The 20,060-nt window shown below is 32.3% G+C and overlaps 1 protein-coding gene across 8 annotated transcripts in view; it reads left to right on the top strand.

Annotated features, from left to right (window-relative positions):
- The window catches only part of HECTD1 (HECT domain E3 ubiquitin protein ligase 1), an 81,833-nt gene that overhangs the window by 32,011 nt on the left and 29,762 nt on the right, over positions 1 to 20,060 (top strand). For all 8 annotated transcript variants that reach the window (XM_023521160.1, XM_011376403.2, XM_023521163.1 and 5 more), the window contains 9 exons: positions 4,054 to 4,192; positions 4,382 to 4,552; positions 7,898 to 8,120; positions 8,646 to 8,909; positions 9,005 to 9,081; positions 13,060 to 13,194; positions 13,811 to 13,957; positions 15,052 to 15,146; positions 19,185 to 19,290. In XM_023521160.1, the coding sequence (XP_023376928.1) occupies positions 4,054 to 4,192; positions 4,382 to 4,552; positions 7,898 to 8,120; positions 8,646 to 8,909; positions 9,005 to 9,081; positions 13,060 to 13,194; positions 13,811 to 13,957; positions 15,052 to 15,146; positions 19,185 to 19,290 (1,357 nt within the window). The remainder of the gene's footprint in view (positions 1 to 4,053; positions 4,193 to 4,381; positions 4,553 to 7,897; positions 8,121 to 8,645; positions 8,910 to 9,004; positions 9,082 to 13,059; positions 13,195 to 13,810; positions 13,958 to 15,051; positions 15,147 to 19,184; positions 19,291 to 20,060) is intronic.

Genomic DNA, 20,060 nt, shown 5'->3' with positions numbered 1-20,060 from the left:
CTTTCCCCTACAGTTAAAGAAGGATCATTAAAGACTTATGAGGAAATATGTCACAGTCAGATTTGTGATTTTTATAAAGATCACAGTGGAGGCTGGTGGCGAAAAGGACTGGAGAAGGGCAAGAATGAAAATAGACTACTTAAGGGTTCATTGCAGTATGAACTCCAGATAGTTGCTGGGGGACTGGATTTGTGAGAACAAATTCAGGAGGTTGGGAGATGGGTTTTATAGGGATTGATGACTATGTGAGGGATGAAGGAAAGGAAGGGGTGAAGAATGACTGCTGAATTTTTGGCTGAGTGATTAAAAATTTGATTTTAATCATTTTAAGTTTAGGAGATCAATAGAATATGTAGTTTAGTAGGATTCAAGTGCTTTAAATACCTGTATTCTGAGTTGACATTTTAAAGTAGTCTTCTTTAAATAGGAGAAAAATGGCAGTAAAATAAATCACTGTGAACATTTAAGAACTTGGTTTTATACTTTCCCAAGCGACTAATGAGGTATAGGTGTTAGTCGGGCCAACTGTTTTTTTGTTTTGTTTTTATAAAAGATTTGAATCATCTTAAGAAATGAGCAGGTTTAATTTTGAACAAGGTAATTTGGTCTAAACATTTTAGAGGTCTAGCTGTCATGCCAATAAAAGATTAGCATAGAATTGCTTCATTATAAGGCCATCAGAAAATTACATATTAGATTAGCATAGAATTGCTTCATTATAAGGCCATCAGAAAATTAGAAAGTATGTGCCCTATAACAGAGTTCTCTTATTGGATGGTTATTTTCTATCATTATTTTTTAAATGTTTGAAGATTGTCTAAACACAATTTTAGCTTTTGCACATTTGATGCTAAATTCTCACAGGTAGTAATTAGCAGACACATGTAACTGGCGAGTGAGATAGCATTATGTCTTAGTTGAGAGCTCACGCTTTGTAGTCAGCTCAAAAGTGGGTCCAAAATGATCTTAGTTGGTTCATCTCTAAGATGGAGATAACTACTTAATTCTCTTTAGGTGTGAGAATAAAAATTAGAAATGCATTAGGTGTTTAGCGTAATGCCCAATATTAAGAAGTATTTGAAAAAAGATAGTTCATTTAAAAAGTATTTAGCAATATTGAAAACAAAGGGGAATAGATTACAACCTAATTTTTTTACTGTTTCTGTTTGAAATTTGATCAAAAGAGTAAAAATGTACACTATAAGGCAGTTAAAGGAGAGTCCATGTATATGGACTTCAGCTATTTTCTATTAGTACTGGCCTGTGCACAATGTCAATTCAGGACATAAAAGGCACACAGCAGATGGGCGAAGGCTTTAAAACAGAGGATATCAGTTTTAATGGTGGAGTAGTTTGTAAAAACCTAATTATTCTCTGTAAGGTTCCCCATCTCCCAGTTTTATTGAGATATAATTGACATATAACATTGTATTAAAGTGTACAAAATGATGATTTGACATGTATCTCTCGTAAGGTAGACTGAGGACTTCTCGCTTTGTTTTTGAAGAAAGGCTATATTGAATTTTGGAGGTCTGATAAATAAACATCTTTGGAGTTATTATAACAAAACATGAGACCAAGATTTTTAGCAATGGAAATTTTCAAGAATTCATTATTATTATTTTTTTAAAAATCACAATTTGAGGGAAGGTAGATTGATTGGATAAAGGGGGAAATTGTTCTTAGATAAGAATAGTTAAGTGATCTAAAATAAATTATTTCAAAATTGATAGACGATGGAGTTTTAAAGAAAATAACTACAGAATTTGTTTTAGAATTTGACAGATCTTAAAGTTCATCTGGAAGAATAAGTGAGATTATTGAAGAAAAATCTGAATAGCTATTGTAATCTTTCAGTAATTAAATCTTTTGATAACTGGCACAAGAGTTTATAAAATCAATGGAATAGAGTATCTCCCCAAATAGAGCATTATAATATATATAGAAATTGAATGTATTCTAATAGAAGTTTCATAGATCATTTGAGATAGGGAGGATTATTTAGTAAATGGTACTAGAATATCTGCTTTGCAGTTTGATTTTAAAAAATCACCTTAGTCCTTTACATTGTATATCTAGTTGTAAATGGATTAAAAAAGATTTAAAATAAAATCTTAGAAAACAAAAAGAAAATAATGGTAAATATTTATCGGAATTTGATAGGAAGAATGACTTTCAAAAGTTGTTTGTATTCGTCCTGTCATTTTAAATTTACTTAAAACAAAATTACATAATATCAGAAACAATATTACCCACAGCCATAAAAGTGCCATAAATATAAACTCTTAATCCAAATAAATAGGCTGGCAGAGTGGTATTTGTTAGAAAGTATGACCAAGGAATACTATCTTTATTATACAAAGAGCACATAAAATTTTTGGTAAAAATGTAAGAGCCGATTTAAATCAGCCAATGACATTAGTTTTTTAAAAATCACATTTCGAGGGACAGATGCACAGTGCTCAAGAGGAAACAGGAAAAAACTAACCTGGGAAAACAATACCTTACTAATAAAAAATAAAACATTTAAAAATCTGATGTCATTTTTACCCCTTAGACATTTAAGAATTTCCTTAAAAAGTAATAATATTGTAGTGAATTAGTACATCTGTATCTGCTGTAGTTTAAGCTGTCAACATCTTTTTTGCTTTCCAGCTGTGTTGAGGTATAATTGACATAAAATTGTGAGATATTTAAAGTGTACGTCTTGGTAGTTTGATCTACATACCTATACGTTGTGAAAGGATTCCTCTGTCTAGTCTAGTTAATTAACACATCTATCACCTCACATATTCATCTCTTTTGGGGAGGGGGTAAGAACATTTTTCTACTCTCTCAGCAAATTTCATTGATAAAATACAATGATATCAATTATAGCTACCATGTTTTCATTAGCTCCTCAGATCTTATTTATCTTATAGCTGAAAGTTTGTGCAGCATGGCCTTGAATAATGTAGTTCGCCATCGTTTCATTATAATGTTGATGAGTTGCTATAGGAACTTAACTCTTGTTTATATCAATTAGCTTATGGTAAAATTGGTTTCGTTATACGTCATTTGGCTTAAAGTCGTGGAACCTATTCACTATGTTAGGTGAGGACTTACTGTGTACCCTTTACCAATCTCTCCGTAGAGAGAGTTATGAAATACACAAAATAGAGACTACACGCTGTAGAATTAACAGCTGTATCATATGCTTCTCTTGGGTATCAGTATCAATTTTTACCTCTCCATCCTTCCTGTGGAAGTTACCTCAAGGGCAATGATATCTGCAGTGCAGGGCCTAGAATATTATGAAATATGTGATAAATGAATTATTGGCTTTTATATAATAGAATGATCTCTTAGCTATTATAATTTAAATGTGTGTAGATATGTGTTTATTTTAAAACAACGGGTTGCTGTTATAAAATTGAGATTGGTTTGTGTGACTTGTTGAGTATCTCCTATGTTCTAAACAAAACCATGGTTAAATAGTAGGGAAAGAAGGCATGTCAAGTTGTTAACAGTGGAGATATTGGGGGGCATGGGATTATAAGGATCTCAACATTTATATGAGAATATATTTAAAATTAACATAGATTTTGAATTTGACATATGACAGAAATGCTTAATTTGAAATTTGATTTGCATATAAACTACCAGGTATAAATTGTTAGAGCTTTGTATTTTAGGTTATAGGAAATTACAGGTTAGTTACAATTTATACCATTTATTCTGTTAGTAATTGCATTACTCTTTACTTGATTTTCTAAAATTATCATGGCATGTTAACAGTCATGCTAGTTTTAAATGTAAAATAGAATAGCACATGTAAGAAAATTATAGATAATTTCAGTTTTGATGAGTTCAGTACATTCATATTAGGAAATAAATGAAATTACCTAAAAATGATCATAAACTAGTGCTAGTATTGTCTTAAATTTTTGTATTCTTTTATTGAGAGTACGTTTTAGCAGAGCATATAAAACCCGATTGGATATTTTAGTTTTCATTAATGTGTACTTGCATTTAATTTTATCATGACTTTCTAAAATTCTTTTACTTCTCAAGGAAAGCAAGTCTTGCTCTGATTCGAAAAATGATTCATTTTTGCTCTGAAGCACTGTTAAAAGAAGTTTGTGATTCTGATGTTGGTCACAATTTGCCTACAATACTAGTAGAAATCACTGCAACTGTCCTTGATCAAGAGGTCAGTTTTTTATCTTTTTTTGAAATTCCTATAGATTCCCTTTAGTTAATGGTCAGTAAAATAATGTAATTTTTATCCTAATTTCAGTAAATCATTTTGTCTGTGAAAATTATTGCATTTGTCTACTCCAGGCATCTAAACTTATTTTTATAATTTTTCTTTAATTTCCTTTTTTAAAATTTTCTCCAGGATGATGATGATGGCCACTTGCTGGCTTTGCAGATCATAAGAGATTTAGTAGATAAAGGTGGTGATATTTTTCTGGATCAGCTAGCCAGACTTGGTGTAATTAGCAAAGTGTCAACTTTGGCAGGTCCTTCCTCAGATGATGAGAATGAAGAGGAATCAAAACCAGAAAAGGTGAGTGATCTTAATTGCCGTGGTATCAGGAATAAGGTTTCTTTTGGGGAAATCTACTTGTAGTTTATAATGGATTTTGACAAAATAATGGCAGTATGAAATAGTGCTGTTTTTAAAAATTTGGCCAATTAATAAAATATATTATTGATAATATGTAAAACTTATAGAAAAGTTGCAAATAAAGAACATCAGGATATCCTCTATCCAGATTCACTAATTTGTGTGTACATTAAGAAAATATTATTTGACAGAAGCTGGATACATAGTGCCCTTTTTATACCTAAAAACTTCACCAAAAAATCAGGACATTCTCTTATGTTATGCTAAGATAGTTATCAAAATCACAAAATTTAATATTTATATAAAATTATATTTAATTCAGAGATAATATTCAATTTTGCCATTGTCCTTAATAGCAATTTTTCTCCTTGGTCCAGAACATATTACATTTAGTTATCACGTTCCCGAGAACCTGCAATAATTTCTTAGCTTTTCTTTTTCTTTCATAGCCTTGGCATTTTTGAAGAGGACAGACCACTTAATTTGGACAGTGATTCTCATTGTACATTGATGCCATGTTTCTTGATCAAATTCAGGTTATGTGTTTTTAGCAGGATGACTGTAGAGGTGATGTTATGTCCTTCTCAGTGCATAGTGTGCCTTCTCATAGGCCCATGATGTCTTGTTTGATCTTTTGCTGATGCTAATTTAGATCATTTGGTTGTGTTTGTCTTTGCCAGGTTTCTCTATTGTAAAGTCACTCTTTTCCTTTTTGTAATTAATAAGTAATTTGTGGGGAGTAATTTGAGACTGTGAAAATATGTCATTCCTCATTAAACTTTTAACAGCTAATTTCAGCATTTATTGATAATTCTTGCCTTAGATTACAGATTTAAAATATACCATATCTGTCTCTACTGATTGCAGTGGTTTAGTTCTAACATTCAGTGAAAGCTTGCTCTATATTAGTGACAGAGTATTGATTTTTTGAGACTGATGTTGTATGGTTGTAATTGTAGAATCCTGAAGGAGTATGTGTGTGTGTGCATTTCTTAATTACTGGGGAATGTAGTAAAAAACAAAAGAGGTGACATCTGGGTTTATCCTACTGGAATTCTACATTCAAGAAATAGGTTACACATACTAGCAGTCCTTTTTATAGACTAACAAGCAGATTCTAACACTTACATGAAAATGAAGGGGCTTAGAATAACCAAAGCACCTTGAAAAGTAACAAAGTTGAAGGACATACACCTCAGATTTTCAAGTCTTATAAAACTATAGTAATCAATAAAGTGTGATAGTGTTGTAAAGATAGATTAATGTCCCACATGTATACAGTCAATTGATTTTCAGCCAAAGTGCTAAGGCAGTTCAGTCAGGGAAGGATGATCTTTTCAAAAAAATGATGCTTGGAAAAGTAGATAGCATATGAAAAGAAATGAAATCTTGACCCTTACCGTATACACCATATACAAAATTTAACAGAAAATAAATCACAGACCAAAATGTATGAGCTAAAATGTAAAACTTCTAGGGGGAAAAGAAGAAAATCTTAGTGACCTTGAGCTTGACGAAGATTTCTTAAATACGGCATCAAAAGGTTATACTATAAGAGAACAAAATAAGGCCATAAATTGTACTTCATCAATATTAAACTTATGTTCTTCAAAATACGTTGTTTAGAAAATAAAAAGGCAAGCCAGAAAGTTTTCTCAGATTTTGTCTGAAAATACCTTTATTTGGCCTTCATTTTTGATGGATATTTTTAGTGCATACAAGGACTCTTGTGTGATCATTTTCTAGAACATTAAGGGATGTTCCTTTGTTAGGTGATGTGCGTAGTCCCTACTGAGAAGTTTGCTGTACTTCTCATTTTAATTCCTTTATATGTAACGTATCTTTTTATGCTCTGGCTTTTTAAAAAATTTTATCACTTGTTTTTAGCAATTTGACTTTTGATATGCTTTGCTGTGTTTAGTCTGCGTGTGCACATGCAGATGTGGGTGTCCATTACTGCTCAGGATTGTTTAGTTTTCTTTGATCTGTGGGCTTATAATTTTTGTTGGATTTGGAAAATTTTCAGCTAGTAGTACAAAGGATTTTCTACTCTGACTGTTTGGAATGTAAATATCTAACTACCTTGTGTGACCTCTTGGAATTGTTCACCTTAACACTTTTCCATTTGTTCTTTGCACAACCATAATGGAATATTACCCTATGCATGAGTGGTCTACTACTCAGTAGAGACTCATTATGACTACTGATTTTTAGAGGTCCTTTTTTGCTTCACTCCCTATATTGAATTTAGCCTCCATATATTCCGTTTGCCATAGCCTCTTCAAACACGGATCTCCATTTCTTCACCTCATATAGCTGGACCCTGAGTTCCCTCTTCTTAAGACCTTATCCTGAAAATTGTGTCTGAGGGGCTTACCTTGTTTGTTTCCATTTTCTGAGGATCATAGTCCTGTGTTGTTCAGGATTTGAAAACACTTTCATATATTTTGTCTAGTTTTTATTGGTTAAAATGGCAGGTCTTGGTATGTGTTAATCTTTCATGGCCTGGAGCACAGGTATTGTGTTTAGAGAAAATTATCCATATTTTAGAATCTTATTTTAATATTCTAAGCTATGTCAGGGAAAAATATATAGAAATACTTATTCTTTAAGGTGTAACAAGTATATGTAAAGTTTAAAAGAACACCCATACACACATGCATGCATACATGCCAAGTTCATATTTGTTTAAGATGAATATTCTCAATATTTAAATATCAACAAAGTAAAAAAAATTTAGGATACCAGGCTAGGCAAATAATATTTATAGTTTTTAAAAACATACTCCAATAAAAAGATTTTTGTGATGATAGGAATGATCCAGTATATTTGACTGACTTGGCTAAGGGTGGGCCTAACAATTTATTCTTCAAAAGCTTCTCTGGTGATTCTGTTATACTGCTAGTTTCAAATACTATTGACCCAGTTTAAAGATCCATTTTTTTTTCTGCAGTTAGGTCCAGAGAGTTGGTGGGTTTACCGAGGATGTAGGTAATTAGCTAGTTATGTGTAGACCTAATCCATTGGTCTTCTTTACCACTACACCTGGAAATGTTATAACTTAGGTCATTATTTATATGAATTTCTTAACATTTTTAGGGCTTATTTGTAAGACTTAGTTATAGGTAATTAATAATGTATTATTAATTAAACTACTGGCAACTAATATTATGTTCAGGATGTTTTAATTCTAAATTTGATTCATGTTCATGTTTTAAAAATACTTACGAATATTTGGAATAGAAATTATTTTCCATGTTTCATTGAATAATTTTACACATTTAGGAAGATGAACCACAGGAAGATGCTAAAGAATTACAGCAAGGTAAACCATATCATTGGAGAGACTGGTCAATCATTAGAGGAAGGGACTGCTTATACATATGGAGTGATGCAGCAGCCTTGGAATTATCTAACGGCAGTAATGGATGGTTCAGATTTATCTTGGATGGAAAACTTGCCACCATGTATTCAAGTGGTAGTCCTGAAGGTGGATCGGATAGTTCAGGTAATATTTTGTTTCTATTTAAATGTTTTACTCGTTTCTGTGATTTTGATAATTTGTTTTTCTGCTCATATTTTTGCCGTCATTGTCATAGAAATAGCACATCCTTGATGATCTTATGGCTGGTTTCTTTAATATCAACAGAGAAAAATTATTGTGCCATGAAAGCATTTCATAAATGCCTTTTTATTGTATGAGATAAGGAATAGCACTGTATCTCTTTTTGTTACTCTAGTCTTTTAGGTAAAGCTGTCTTTTGTCATGTAATGATGAATTACACTTGTGCAATGCTGTCTCAAGTTATAACTTATCCCAAAAGCCATAGATTTTAAAAAATTGTGGCTGTAGGATTTTTTTTATGCCAAACCTAAATATATCAAACCAGTGAGAGTATACCAAAGAATAAAACTGCTAATTAAGTTTTTCGATAAGATTTTTTGATAAGAAATTTCAATAGGTTTATTTAAAAAAAAATAGAAGAAAAATTGAAAGGAGGAAGGTTTTAAAACAGTCATTTTGTCTTTATAGAAAGCAGAAGTGAATTCTTAGAGAAATTACAAAGAGCTCGAGGCCAAGTAAAGCCATCTACTTCAAGTCAACCTATACTCTCAGCACCAGGACCCACTAAACTCACAGTAGGAAATTGGTCACTAACATGTTTGAAAGAAGGAGAAATTGCAATTCATAACTCAGATGGTCAGCAAGCAACAATATTGAAAGAAGATTTACCTGGTTTTGTATTTGAATCTAATAGAGGAACCAAACATTCATTTACTGCAGAAACTTCTCTGGGTAAGTAGGTATATAACTTTAGCAGGTAAGAGTAAGTGAATATATTAAATTATAATAAAAAATATACTGTGAAATGTTCTTTTTTATTTTTGAAGGTTCAGAATTTGTGACTGGCTGGACTGGCAAAAGAGGAAGAAAACTGAAATCTAAGTTAGAAAAAACAAAGCAAAAGGTATATTTGTGAGATTTGCTAGGATTTTTCTTTTTAAGTCTTTTATGCTGACATGGTGAGGTTTCAGTGGTAGATTCTAAGCATTTAAAAAATTGAGTCATATAACAAGGTACACTAATCTAACATACTTTTTTATGGTTAATTATTTCAACAATGTTTATTAACATTTTATTTTTTAATTTTAAAAATTTTTCAAATTTCATTCATTCATTCATTCATTCATTCAATTATTTAATTCCCCCCTCACCTCTTCTTCCTCCCTTCTGGTTAACATACTTTTAGTTTTCCTCTTTTCTGTGTTCATTATTTAATTTTCCACAATATGTATATATTACTTGTAATTTTTATATAGTTGGTCCTTGAACAACATGGGTATTGGGTGCTGACCCCTTGTGCAGTTAAAAATCCATATATAACTTTTGACTCTCCAAAAACTCTGTCGTCCCTCAGTATCCATGGGGGATTGTTTCCAGGACCCAGGATGCTCAAATCCCTTATTTTAAAGTTGTAAAACAGTGCATACTGTTGGCCCTCGGCATCTTTGGATTCATAGCTGTGGATCGAAAATCCAGCTGTTGATTGGTTGTGGATGAGAAACTAGAGGATATAGAGGGCTGACTGCATGTTTATTGAAAAACAATTGTGTATAAGTGGACCTGTGCAGTTCAGAATTCTGTCATTCAAGCCAAGCAAGGGTCAACTAGACATATACTAAATAGCAACATTAAAACAGAAACAAAATGAAAATTTAGACAAAGAATAAAATTTAAATTATTTTTAAATAATTTGACTTAATGTAAAATCTTTAAACTCATGCTTTATTATTAATGATAGTAATATTTTTAGTGATACAGTGGGATTGAAAATGCATCATTATAGTTTATAAATCTAATTTAATACTTTATGAAAAAACATCTTGAGTGCCATGTCCTAGATTCAGATTATTTTGATGCTTAATTTAATAGCCATCTTAGATGAATCACTGTTTCAAAAAGATACAGGAACAAATGTGTTACTAACTCCACCCTCAAAATCACAGTACTAATTTTTAAATTCTATCAAGTATGCATTTTTTTAAAAAAAAATGTGTTCAGTACATTTCTATCTTTATTATATCAATTGTTCTTACATTTTTTCATTTTTAAAAGAGAAAACCTAGTAGATTCAGTATTTTCTGATGACAGATTATTTTTACTTTGTATCTATAATGATATAAAGTGTTTTTTTTTATACAGTATGTGAAGAATGTTTTTTTGGTATTGGAATTAGGCAGGTACTTGTGTTTTGATGGCTTTGGCCATGGAAAAGGTTATAATAGGTTTATTTGGAGTAGTTTTTTTTTTTTTTTTTAAATATGTAAAGATGTCTTCATTTCCAGTTGTTAATGTCCAGGACCATCCCTGAGATATTTCCAGGAACATAACCACTCACTTGTGCATATGCACTCTCTTTATATTACTTCTATAGCTATATATTCATGCACCGCATAACAACATTTTGAGCAACAACAGACCACATATTTGATGGTGGTCCCATTAAAATTATAACGGAGCTGAAAAATTCCTATCACCTAGCGAAGTAGCCGTTGTATGTCATATGACAGTGCATTACTCATGCGTTTGTGGTGATTCTGGTATAAACAGACCTATTGCGTTGCCAGTTGTATAAAAGTATAACATACACAGTTACGTACAGTACATAATTTTGATAATGATAACAAATGACTTTATTATTTTAGACATTTTCTTTTTACTTACATAAAAAGTAGATTTTCTATAAAACATTATGCCATGTTACGCTGGCAACAGCCTCATACCTCACGTTTACCCTGCCTCTTGGGTGCATCATTTTCTCTTATGTTTGATTTAATCTTGTGTTGTATAGTAATATGCTGTAAAGATTTATAGCCGAGGAGCAATAGGCTATACCCTATATCCTACGTGTGTAGTAAGCTATACCATCAAGGTTTGTGTAAGTACACTGTGATTGCACAATGGAATCACCTAACAACACATTTCTCAGAATGTATTCCTGTCATTAAGTGGCCTATGACTGTATGTTATTTCGTAATTGCTTCTATGTTTTTTAAAGAGAGTGTGAGGCCAGAAATTTCTTCTAATTCAGAATATATTAAGGGCACTTGAGGACGACATAATCTCAATTAAAGATAATCATCAGATGCTAAAAGGAATTTGAACTAAATACAGTTGATTTTCATTATTTATAGTAGTTACGTTCTATAACTACTAGGGGAATTGTTCCTAGGGAAAATAAAGGGTTAGGTTTCTGTGAGACTCTGGTCACATTTTTGTCATCTGATCCATGCATAGCTTTATTTTATGTGTATTTTTGTTTAAAGACATCATATTTGATATGTATTGTTTATTCATTAGCGTTATACTTGTGGCAAACAGCACTATCATGGCTGAACAATGCTTATTTAACCACATGTATTTTCTCCATAAGGCACATGTGCCTCTTGAACTTAGGAACATTGACTGCAGTTCAGCACTGTGTTTGGGGCTATTTTAAAAATTGAAATAAACAAAAAGCACAAAAATGTGAAAAAATGTGGCACAAAATAGACCGTGAAAAGGACTCTTGTTTATAGTATAAGAGCTAAAACAAGAAGGTAGAGTGTCACCTTGTTTGACCTCAGCTGGGAACATGCACGTGAAGAAACTCTTAAGTTTTCCCTGTACTGGCCATGCCTGTAAATGATTGAAAGTGCTGCAAGTATTGTTTTGGGGCTTACAAATAAATTTTAGTCAGTGAATTCGCATTTTCAAATAATTTTCAAATAATGAAAATCAACTGTAATTCTTTTTAAAGCTATCACCCAGCTATCAAGAATTTCTTGGAGTATCTGATTTGTGGTATTGACCAACGAAATCTAGGCTAACTCCCAGGGAACTGAAATTTCACAATAAAAAAGAAAAGTAAATCAAGGAGAACATCGTCTCAGTCCTATATTTTCATTTTCTTAAAAATGTGTAATTATTGGTCCATTTTCTTTAATAATAATTCAGTCATGTGACTGTTTTGTGTATGAAAGCAGTATGTATCAAAATAAACTAATTTTAGGTAAAAATAATTTATTAGTTTTAAGCTCTGGTTTTATTTGTTAATAAAGGGATACTTTCTTCACTATTGTCTAATACCGAAAACTTACTTATCTTTTAATTGTGAAAGGCATATCAGAATGGAAAGGTACTACTAATTCATTTTTGGAGCAAATAGGTTTATATTACATTAGGGTTATGCTAGGTTAGTGATTTAAATGAAACTGTATAAAGCCTAAATTTACATTATTTAAGCATTTATTTTAAAAGCGTTATGTACGAACTTTCATCAGACCCAAGTCTACGACGTGTATGGGTTGTTCTCTCCAATAACATTAATTTAATTTAAATGAAAGGTAATTAGTATCTGAGCGAACAATACAGTCATTCCTTCTGATGAAATATGTACACATATGAGTGTGATATAAATTGTATTTTGTGTGAATAACGTAAATGGAAAAAAGACATAAAACCTAAGGTGTACCCCAGAATGTTAAAAGGCTTTGGTTGATGGAATTACAGGTGGCTTAATTTTCTTTTCCTTTTTTTTTTTTTTTTTTGCTTATTTGCATTTTCTAAGTGGTTCAACATAAACAGATTACTTTAATTAAAAAAAAGCAAAATTAATTTTTTAGATTGTTAAATTTGGTTTAAATTAAATAAGCTTTTTGGTATATGATGAATACAAAGTTTAAATAACCAAAATTAAAACTATTGGTTCTTTTATTTGACACTAGAGTACTTTTTCAACCTTTAGAATTTTGGCATATGAATAGAAGTAGTATCATTTTTTGGAAGTTGATAATGGCATAAACATTTTAATTCTAAAACTTGCGTGTGTGTGTGTGTGTGTAAAAATCAGAAGATTTGGTAAAATTATAGTGAAAATTCCCATTTGCTGTTTTAATTTTGATAGGTACGAACTATGGCTCGAGATTTATATGACGACCACTTTAAAGCCGTTGAAAGCATGCCTCGTGGAGTAGTGGTAACACTCAGAAACATAGCAACTCAGTTAGAGTCATCTTGGGAACTTCATACAAATAGACAAGTATGTTAGCCTCCAGATTTTATGACATGCAGTGTTTAGTTTTGGTTTAGTTTTTCCCCTTTTTCCTTTATATTCTGGGTATTGATAAGGGGCCAGCAAATTATCACCCATGAGCTAAATTAGGCCTGCCACCTAATTTTGTATGGCTTTGTGAAGTAAGAATGATTTTTACATTTTTATTTTATTTTATTTTACTTTTTTGCTAGATGAGAATTGTATGATTGGTTTTTACAGTTTTAAATGGTTATAAACAAGTAAGATTATTTTATGACACATGAAAATTATATGAGAATGTAATGTCAGTGTCCATAAGTAGTTTTATTGTTCACAGCCATGTTTATTGAGTTACATATTGTCTGTAACTACTTTGGTGGCTACAATAGCAGAGTTCTAGAAGTGTGATGGAGGCCACATGACCTATAAAGGCTAAAATATTTACTGTTGGTGTTTTACAAAAAAAAAGTTTGCTAACCCTGGTACAGGTAATTTGCATTAATAATTTGAACTTCTTAATCGTTTAATATCTAATTTATTTTCATGGTAATTGATGTTTTGATAAATTAAGAATATTGAGACCTTTTTGATTGTTTTTATTCAAAAATATTTTTTCTTGTAGTGTATTGAGAGTGAAAACACTTGGAGAGATTTAATGAAGACAGCTTTAGAAAATCTAATTGTACTTTTGAAGGATGAAAACACAATTTCACCATATGAAATGTGCAGTAGTGGCTTGGTACAAGCACTTCTTACTGTTTTAAACAATGTAAGTTTATGAAGTAGTACAAAACAAAGTATGTAGTTTCAGAAATTATTGGTAGGTACACTTTTGGAAGAGTGATATTTACTTTGTCAAGAAATATTAAAAGCTTGAGTAATAAATATTAATATTTATAATTTCTTAAAAGCTTGAGTAATAAATATTAATATTTATAATTTCTCCAGCCTTTAAGTCGTAGTACTAGTTTGAGCCAATAGAATTAAATAATTGAGTCTACTTATTTAGATTTTTGAATTACCTAATTATAATTTGTTCAAGATTTTGTTGAAGAAAATACTTACTTTAGCCTGATTTAACATTATTCACTGCTTTGATTTCCTTATTAAAAATGGAATTAGTCTGTAGACCTTCTTAAATACCTGAATTATTTGCATAAAATTTATGAGCAATGAATGTTTAGGATGTTTATATGAATATTTGACAGGTATTTGTTAATAACTTTATATTTTTCTTCAGTTTCTTCTACCTTTAATATCTGTTGTGATAACTTTTATTTTTAAAATGAAACATATATGCTTATTGTAACATTCTAGCATAAATGTAAAAAATGAAAGCTTTCTCCTTATTTCAGTTCTATTGCCCATTTAATTTCTTGATCTTAATCATTATATGTGGTGATACATTAAAGATTCACTTTAACTGCAGTATCATATTTTCTTTTATTAATTTTATGATTTGCATTTATTACCATTTATTAAAATTATATTGATATATTACATCAGTGCTATCTATGAAACATTTTTATAAAGCAGTTATTTTTCTAATATTAAATAATACTGTTAAAATATAAAATATTCATAAATCTGAAACCACCTTGCATATACTATACTGGACAAATTGATAATAACAATGTAATTGTTAGTCTATTTTAAAATCGAGAAGGAAGAAAAAAATCTTTGTATATGTTAGCTATGGTTTACTAGTCATATAGTAGTTAAAAGAATTTTAATGGAAAGAAAATAATTTCAGTTAGATTGTATTTAATATTAATATTCATTTTTGTAGCCTGTGTTTTTGATAATTTTAATAACAGCCTGAAAACATTTTGTTCATACTTTTCTCCTTTTTGTTTTCTTTAGAGCATGGATTTAGATATGAAACAAGATTGTAGTCAACTGATAGAAAGAATAAATGTTTTTAAAACAGCCTTTAGTGAAAATGAAGATGATGAAAGGTAAATGCCCACATTTCTTTTAATTTGATATTTACAGTTTTTTCAAGTTGGTATATTTTAAAATAGAATCTAATACAGTATTTATACACAAAATAAGAACTTTTTAGTCAATAAAAAAGTAGCCTACATTATAAATGCGTGATAAAGAGAAAAATTTTTTTTAAATAATTTTTTACTTTTCAGTTGTAGTTGGCATACAATACTTTATTAATTTCAGGTACACAACATAGTGATTAGATATCCATATAACTCAGAAAGTGATCACCCCAATAAATCTATTACCATGACACTGTATAGTTATTACAATATTATTGGCTATATTCTTTATGCTGTGCTATCTCCCTATTTTGTAACTACCAATTTGTACTTCTTCCCCCTTCCCCTTTAATTCCCACCCCCCACTCCAACTTCCACCCCTGACCTATGAATGTTGCCATTTCCCCTTAAGAACTGGATCTCTGAAGGCTGGGTGTCTCCTCCTATGCGCTTGTGGCGCGTACCCGGGGCCTGGTGCATTAGGGCTTGGTGTACCCAGGGCCTGGCGCACCTGTGGTATGGTCCGTGGCTCCACCTGGGGCGCGAACCCAAGACCTTCTGCGTGTAAAGCAGACGTGCTAACCACTACACTATGGAGCCACCCCCCCTCCCCCAATTTGTACTTTTTAATGCCTTCCCCCCTTTTCACTAACTGCTCCCAACCCCCTTCCCATCTAGTAACCCTCAAAATGTTCTCTGTATCTATGAGTTTGTTCCTGATTCATTTGTTTATTTTGTTCTTTAGATTCCACTTATATGTGCAATCATATGCATTTGCCTTCCTTTATCTGACTTATTCCACTCATCACACTACCTTCTAGGTCCATCATGAAATATCTTTTCCATCCCATTACTTTTAGGCTGTGCGTGTCTTTTAATCTAAAGTGAGTCTCTTATAGGCAGCCTATGTAAAGGTCTTGTTTTCTTATCCATTCAGCTACCCTGTCTTTTGTTTGGAACATTTAATTCTTTTTCATTTGAAGTACTTGTTGATAGATATGTAGTTATTGCCATTTTTTATTTATAGTTTTGGTACATATTTTTTTCTTCTTAAAGAAATCCCCCAACATTTCCTGTAATACTGGTTTGGTGGCGATGAACTCCTTTAGTTTTTTCTTGTCTAGGAAGCTCTTTATCTGTCTTTCTATTCTAAATGATAACTTTTCTGGGTAAAGTAATCTTAGTTATAGATCCTGGATTTACATCAATATGAGTATTTTGTACCAAGCTTTCTGGTCTGTAAAGTTTCTGTTGAGAAATCAGCTGACAGTTTTATGGGTGCTCCCTTGTATGTAACTAATTGCTTTTCTCTTGCTGCTTTTAAGATTCTCTCCTTGAATTTAACCTTTGTCATTTTAATTATTATGTGTCTTGATGTGGGTTCCTTTGGGTTCATCTTATTTAGGACTCTCTGAACTTCCTGGGGTTGTATGTCTATTTCCTTCACCAGAGTAGAGAAATTTTCTGTCATTATTTCTTAAAATAGGTTTTCAATTCCTTCCTCTCTCTCTTCTCCTTCTGGTACCCCTATCATGTGAACATTGTTACACTTGATGTTATTCATAGACTCCCTAAATTATCTTCATTTTTTTGGATTTTTTTCTTTTTGCTGTTCTGATTGGGTGTCCTCTGCTACCCCATGTCCTGTGTCACTGATTTTGATCCTCCGTTTCATCCACTCTGTTGATTCCCTCTAATGTATTCTTCATCTCAGATATTTTATTCTTCATTTATGACTGGCTCCCTATTATGTTTTTCATCTCCATTTTTGTTTTTTATCTCTGTTAAAGTTCTCACTGAATTCATCTACTATTACCCCAAGTTCTATGAGCATCCTTATAAACAGTGTTTTGAACTCTGCATCTGGTATATTGCGTGTCTCTATTTTGGTGATTTCTTTTCTTTCTGGAGCTTTGTTTGTTTTATGTAGGACATGCTTCTTTGTGTACCCATTTTGGCTGCCTTTCTATGTCTGTTTCTATGTATTAGGTCAGGCTCCTAAGTCTCCCAATCATAGTAGAGTGGCTTTATGTAGTAGGTGTGCTGTGGGACCCTGTGGCAGAAACTTGAGGTAATTCTAGCTGTAGGCTAAGTTCAGCTGTAGCCTGTGCACCTCTGGGGCCGCCTGGTAAGAGTCACCAAGAAATCCACATATGGCTGCCATCTGTGCTTTTGAGTGTCTGAGTCAGAAACCGATGCTGGCTGCCACTGGTGCAGGGCTTAGGGCTACTCAGCAAGAAGTACAGGCCATGCCAAGGCCAGATGCTGTTTCTTTGGGTTTTGTGAGCCTTTGAGAGATTTTATGAAATTTTGCAGCAGGAGCCAAGACAACCATTTGTATGGAATTACATCACCGGGAGCAGCTTGGGTGGGCCCGTACATTGGGAGAGGCGGAGTCTCGGAATCACCTGGGCTGAGCGACCTGTGTTATGCAGGTTGATGGCACCTGCACCTGCAGGCTGGGAATGGGGAGGGCTCAACAAAGGAACAATGGTTCTGCCTGCACTTCTGTCTGGAAGCAAGCCGCCCCTCCAGCCTTCACCCTGAAGCCTGAGAGCTTAGCATGTCCCCATATGTCCCTGGCGCCTCTCGAGCAGCTGTCCCTGTGCTGGAGCTCAGAGGGAGTGAGTCTGTCAGCAAGTAAGGCCTGGTGTGGCCCCTTTAAAAGAAGGTGTCTGCTTCTCGCAGTCCCCTGTCTCATTCAGCCACAATATCTGCTGGTTTTCACAGCCAGAGGTTGTGGGGACTTCTCTTCCTGGCCCTAGAACCCTGGGCTGGGTAGCCCAGTGTGCAGCCGGGACCCCTCGTTCTTTAGGTGGGGGAGGTGACTCTACCAATTCTCGATTGCCACTTGTAATTGTGGGACCTGGTTGGTTTGCGTCTCCACCCCTCCTACTCGTTTGAGGTAACCTGTTGTTTGATGTGACCTAGTCATAGGGGTTCTCTTCAGCCAACTTCTGGTGATTCTGCGTACTGGTTGCTCTGTAGTTTTGTTATAATATTGGTGTGATTGCTAGAGGAGGTGTGCACAGCCTTTACTTTCTATGTCATTTTGAATGTTCTCTCATGAGAAAGATTTTTAAAGCATATTTAATAATGGATTAAAGACAGCTGGAAATTTGAACACCGATTAAATATTTGATGATATTAAATAATATTCATTTTTAGGTGTCATAATGATGTGATTTTTGTTTTTTAAGAATTCTTTTGTTGAACTACATACTAAAAATGCTTCTGTATAAAATATGTTCTCTGGCATTTTGTTCAAAATATACAGCAAGGAGAGAAATGGGCAGGGACATAGAAACAATTGGTTATGAGTAGATAATAGTTGAAGCTTAGTCATGGGTTGTTGATGTTCATGTTAGTATGTTATTTACTTTTGAATGTGAATTTTTAAAATAATTGAAACCAAATTTTATTAGTTTTAAATATTTTAAGTGAGTGCATATTTCAAGGGTGCATAATTATTTAAATATAGAATTAAAAATTTTAGGTCTTTGCAGAATATTTTAATACTAAGAAATACTAATGTCAGTAGAAACATTTTTTTTACATAAATTTCTTTAAGTGGTATTACTGAGTTAAAGGCTATCGATGATTTTTAAAGTTTCTTGATACAAATTGTTAAATTATTTTCCAGAAACATTATACCGATATTACTTTGCCAACAAATACTATCATTTTCAAAACTGCTGCTTTATGTATTCTTTTTTATGTGTCAAAATGTTACTTAAAATTGTTTAAACTTAAAAAAAAATAAATTACACATCTGCTTTGAATGCAGTAGATAAAAACTTTGTAAGAAAAATGCAATAGTTTATTCTTAAGTGAAGGAAATTGGATTATGAGATTATCTTTGCTTAGATGTAGTGTAATACAAAACTAAACTTTGCACTCATAAAGAAAGTAGGGATCTAATGAGGTTAGTTATTATAATTTACGTATGAACTTTTGCATGAAATTATGTAAAAACTCTTATAACAATTTTTTTCTTCACAGTCGACCAGCGGTTGCATTAATTCGAAAGTTAATAGCTGTACTAGAATCTATTGAACGCCTACCTCTTCATTTATATGATACACCAGGATCCACATACAACCTACAGGTAACCATGAAAAATGTAGTCATTATTATTGCTGAATGCATTTAGGAGCAGTCTTATACTTAAACAAAAAACTCTATTGTATATTAAATAACGGTTCTGCTTAATTATTAAAGACTTTAACCCTAATTCCATTTGATTATTCTTTTTAATGATTCTTGAATGTTTTGACATTTCAGTTCTACTTTGTTTAATTAGATCATTGTAGATTTTCAATAAAATATTGTAAATAATCATATTTGGTATGTCACAAGTGGACAAAGACACTATCAGTGGAAAAGCAGAAAGCATCCTTTTGTTCTAGAATTATGAGTTAAGTCCGTTCATCTCTGTGTATGTTAACGTATGAGAAAATGTAAAAATATGTTAAGCACTATTTTTTTTCTTGCTTTCTGTATATTATTGGTTAGAGCCAGATGGCTTTCCTTAGCTAACCCTATTGATTCTTTCAGAAATCTATCATTGTATGCATTTATAAAAAGCCTGTTTCTTCCTAAATGTTATTTGGTTTTCATTCATTCATTCAGTTATTCTTTTGATAGCAGTTGGGATCCAAATATGAATAGACAAAACAAATATTCTTGCTATTAATATCTTCATCACATCTTCTGTGGATTCCTTTAGTATTTACTAGCAGGTCCTTTGGCCTTAAATTTCGCCTTTGTCCAACCTATCATTCATTCCACTGCATGAAATAAGTTTCTTTTAAATATAATAGCCTATGGTAAATGATTAAGAATCTGTATTTGCCAAAACAATGCCTACTCAAGGTA

This window comes from Pteropus vampyrus, unplaced genomic scaffold (genome assembly GCF_000151845.1).
Source record: "Pteropus vampyrus isolate Shadow unplaced genomic scaffold, Pvam_2.0 Scaffold297, whole genome shotgun sequence".
Lineage (NCBI taxonomy): Eukaryota > Metazoa > Chordata > Mammalia > Chiroptera > Pteropodidae > Pteropus > Pteropus vampyrus.
The sequence above is the reverse complement of the archived record's forward strand: the minus strand, read 5'-3'. Positions and strand labels throughout refer to the sequence as shown.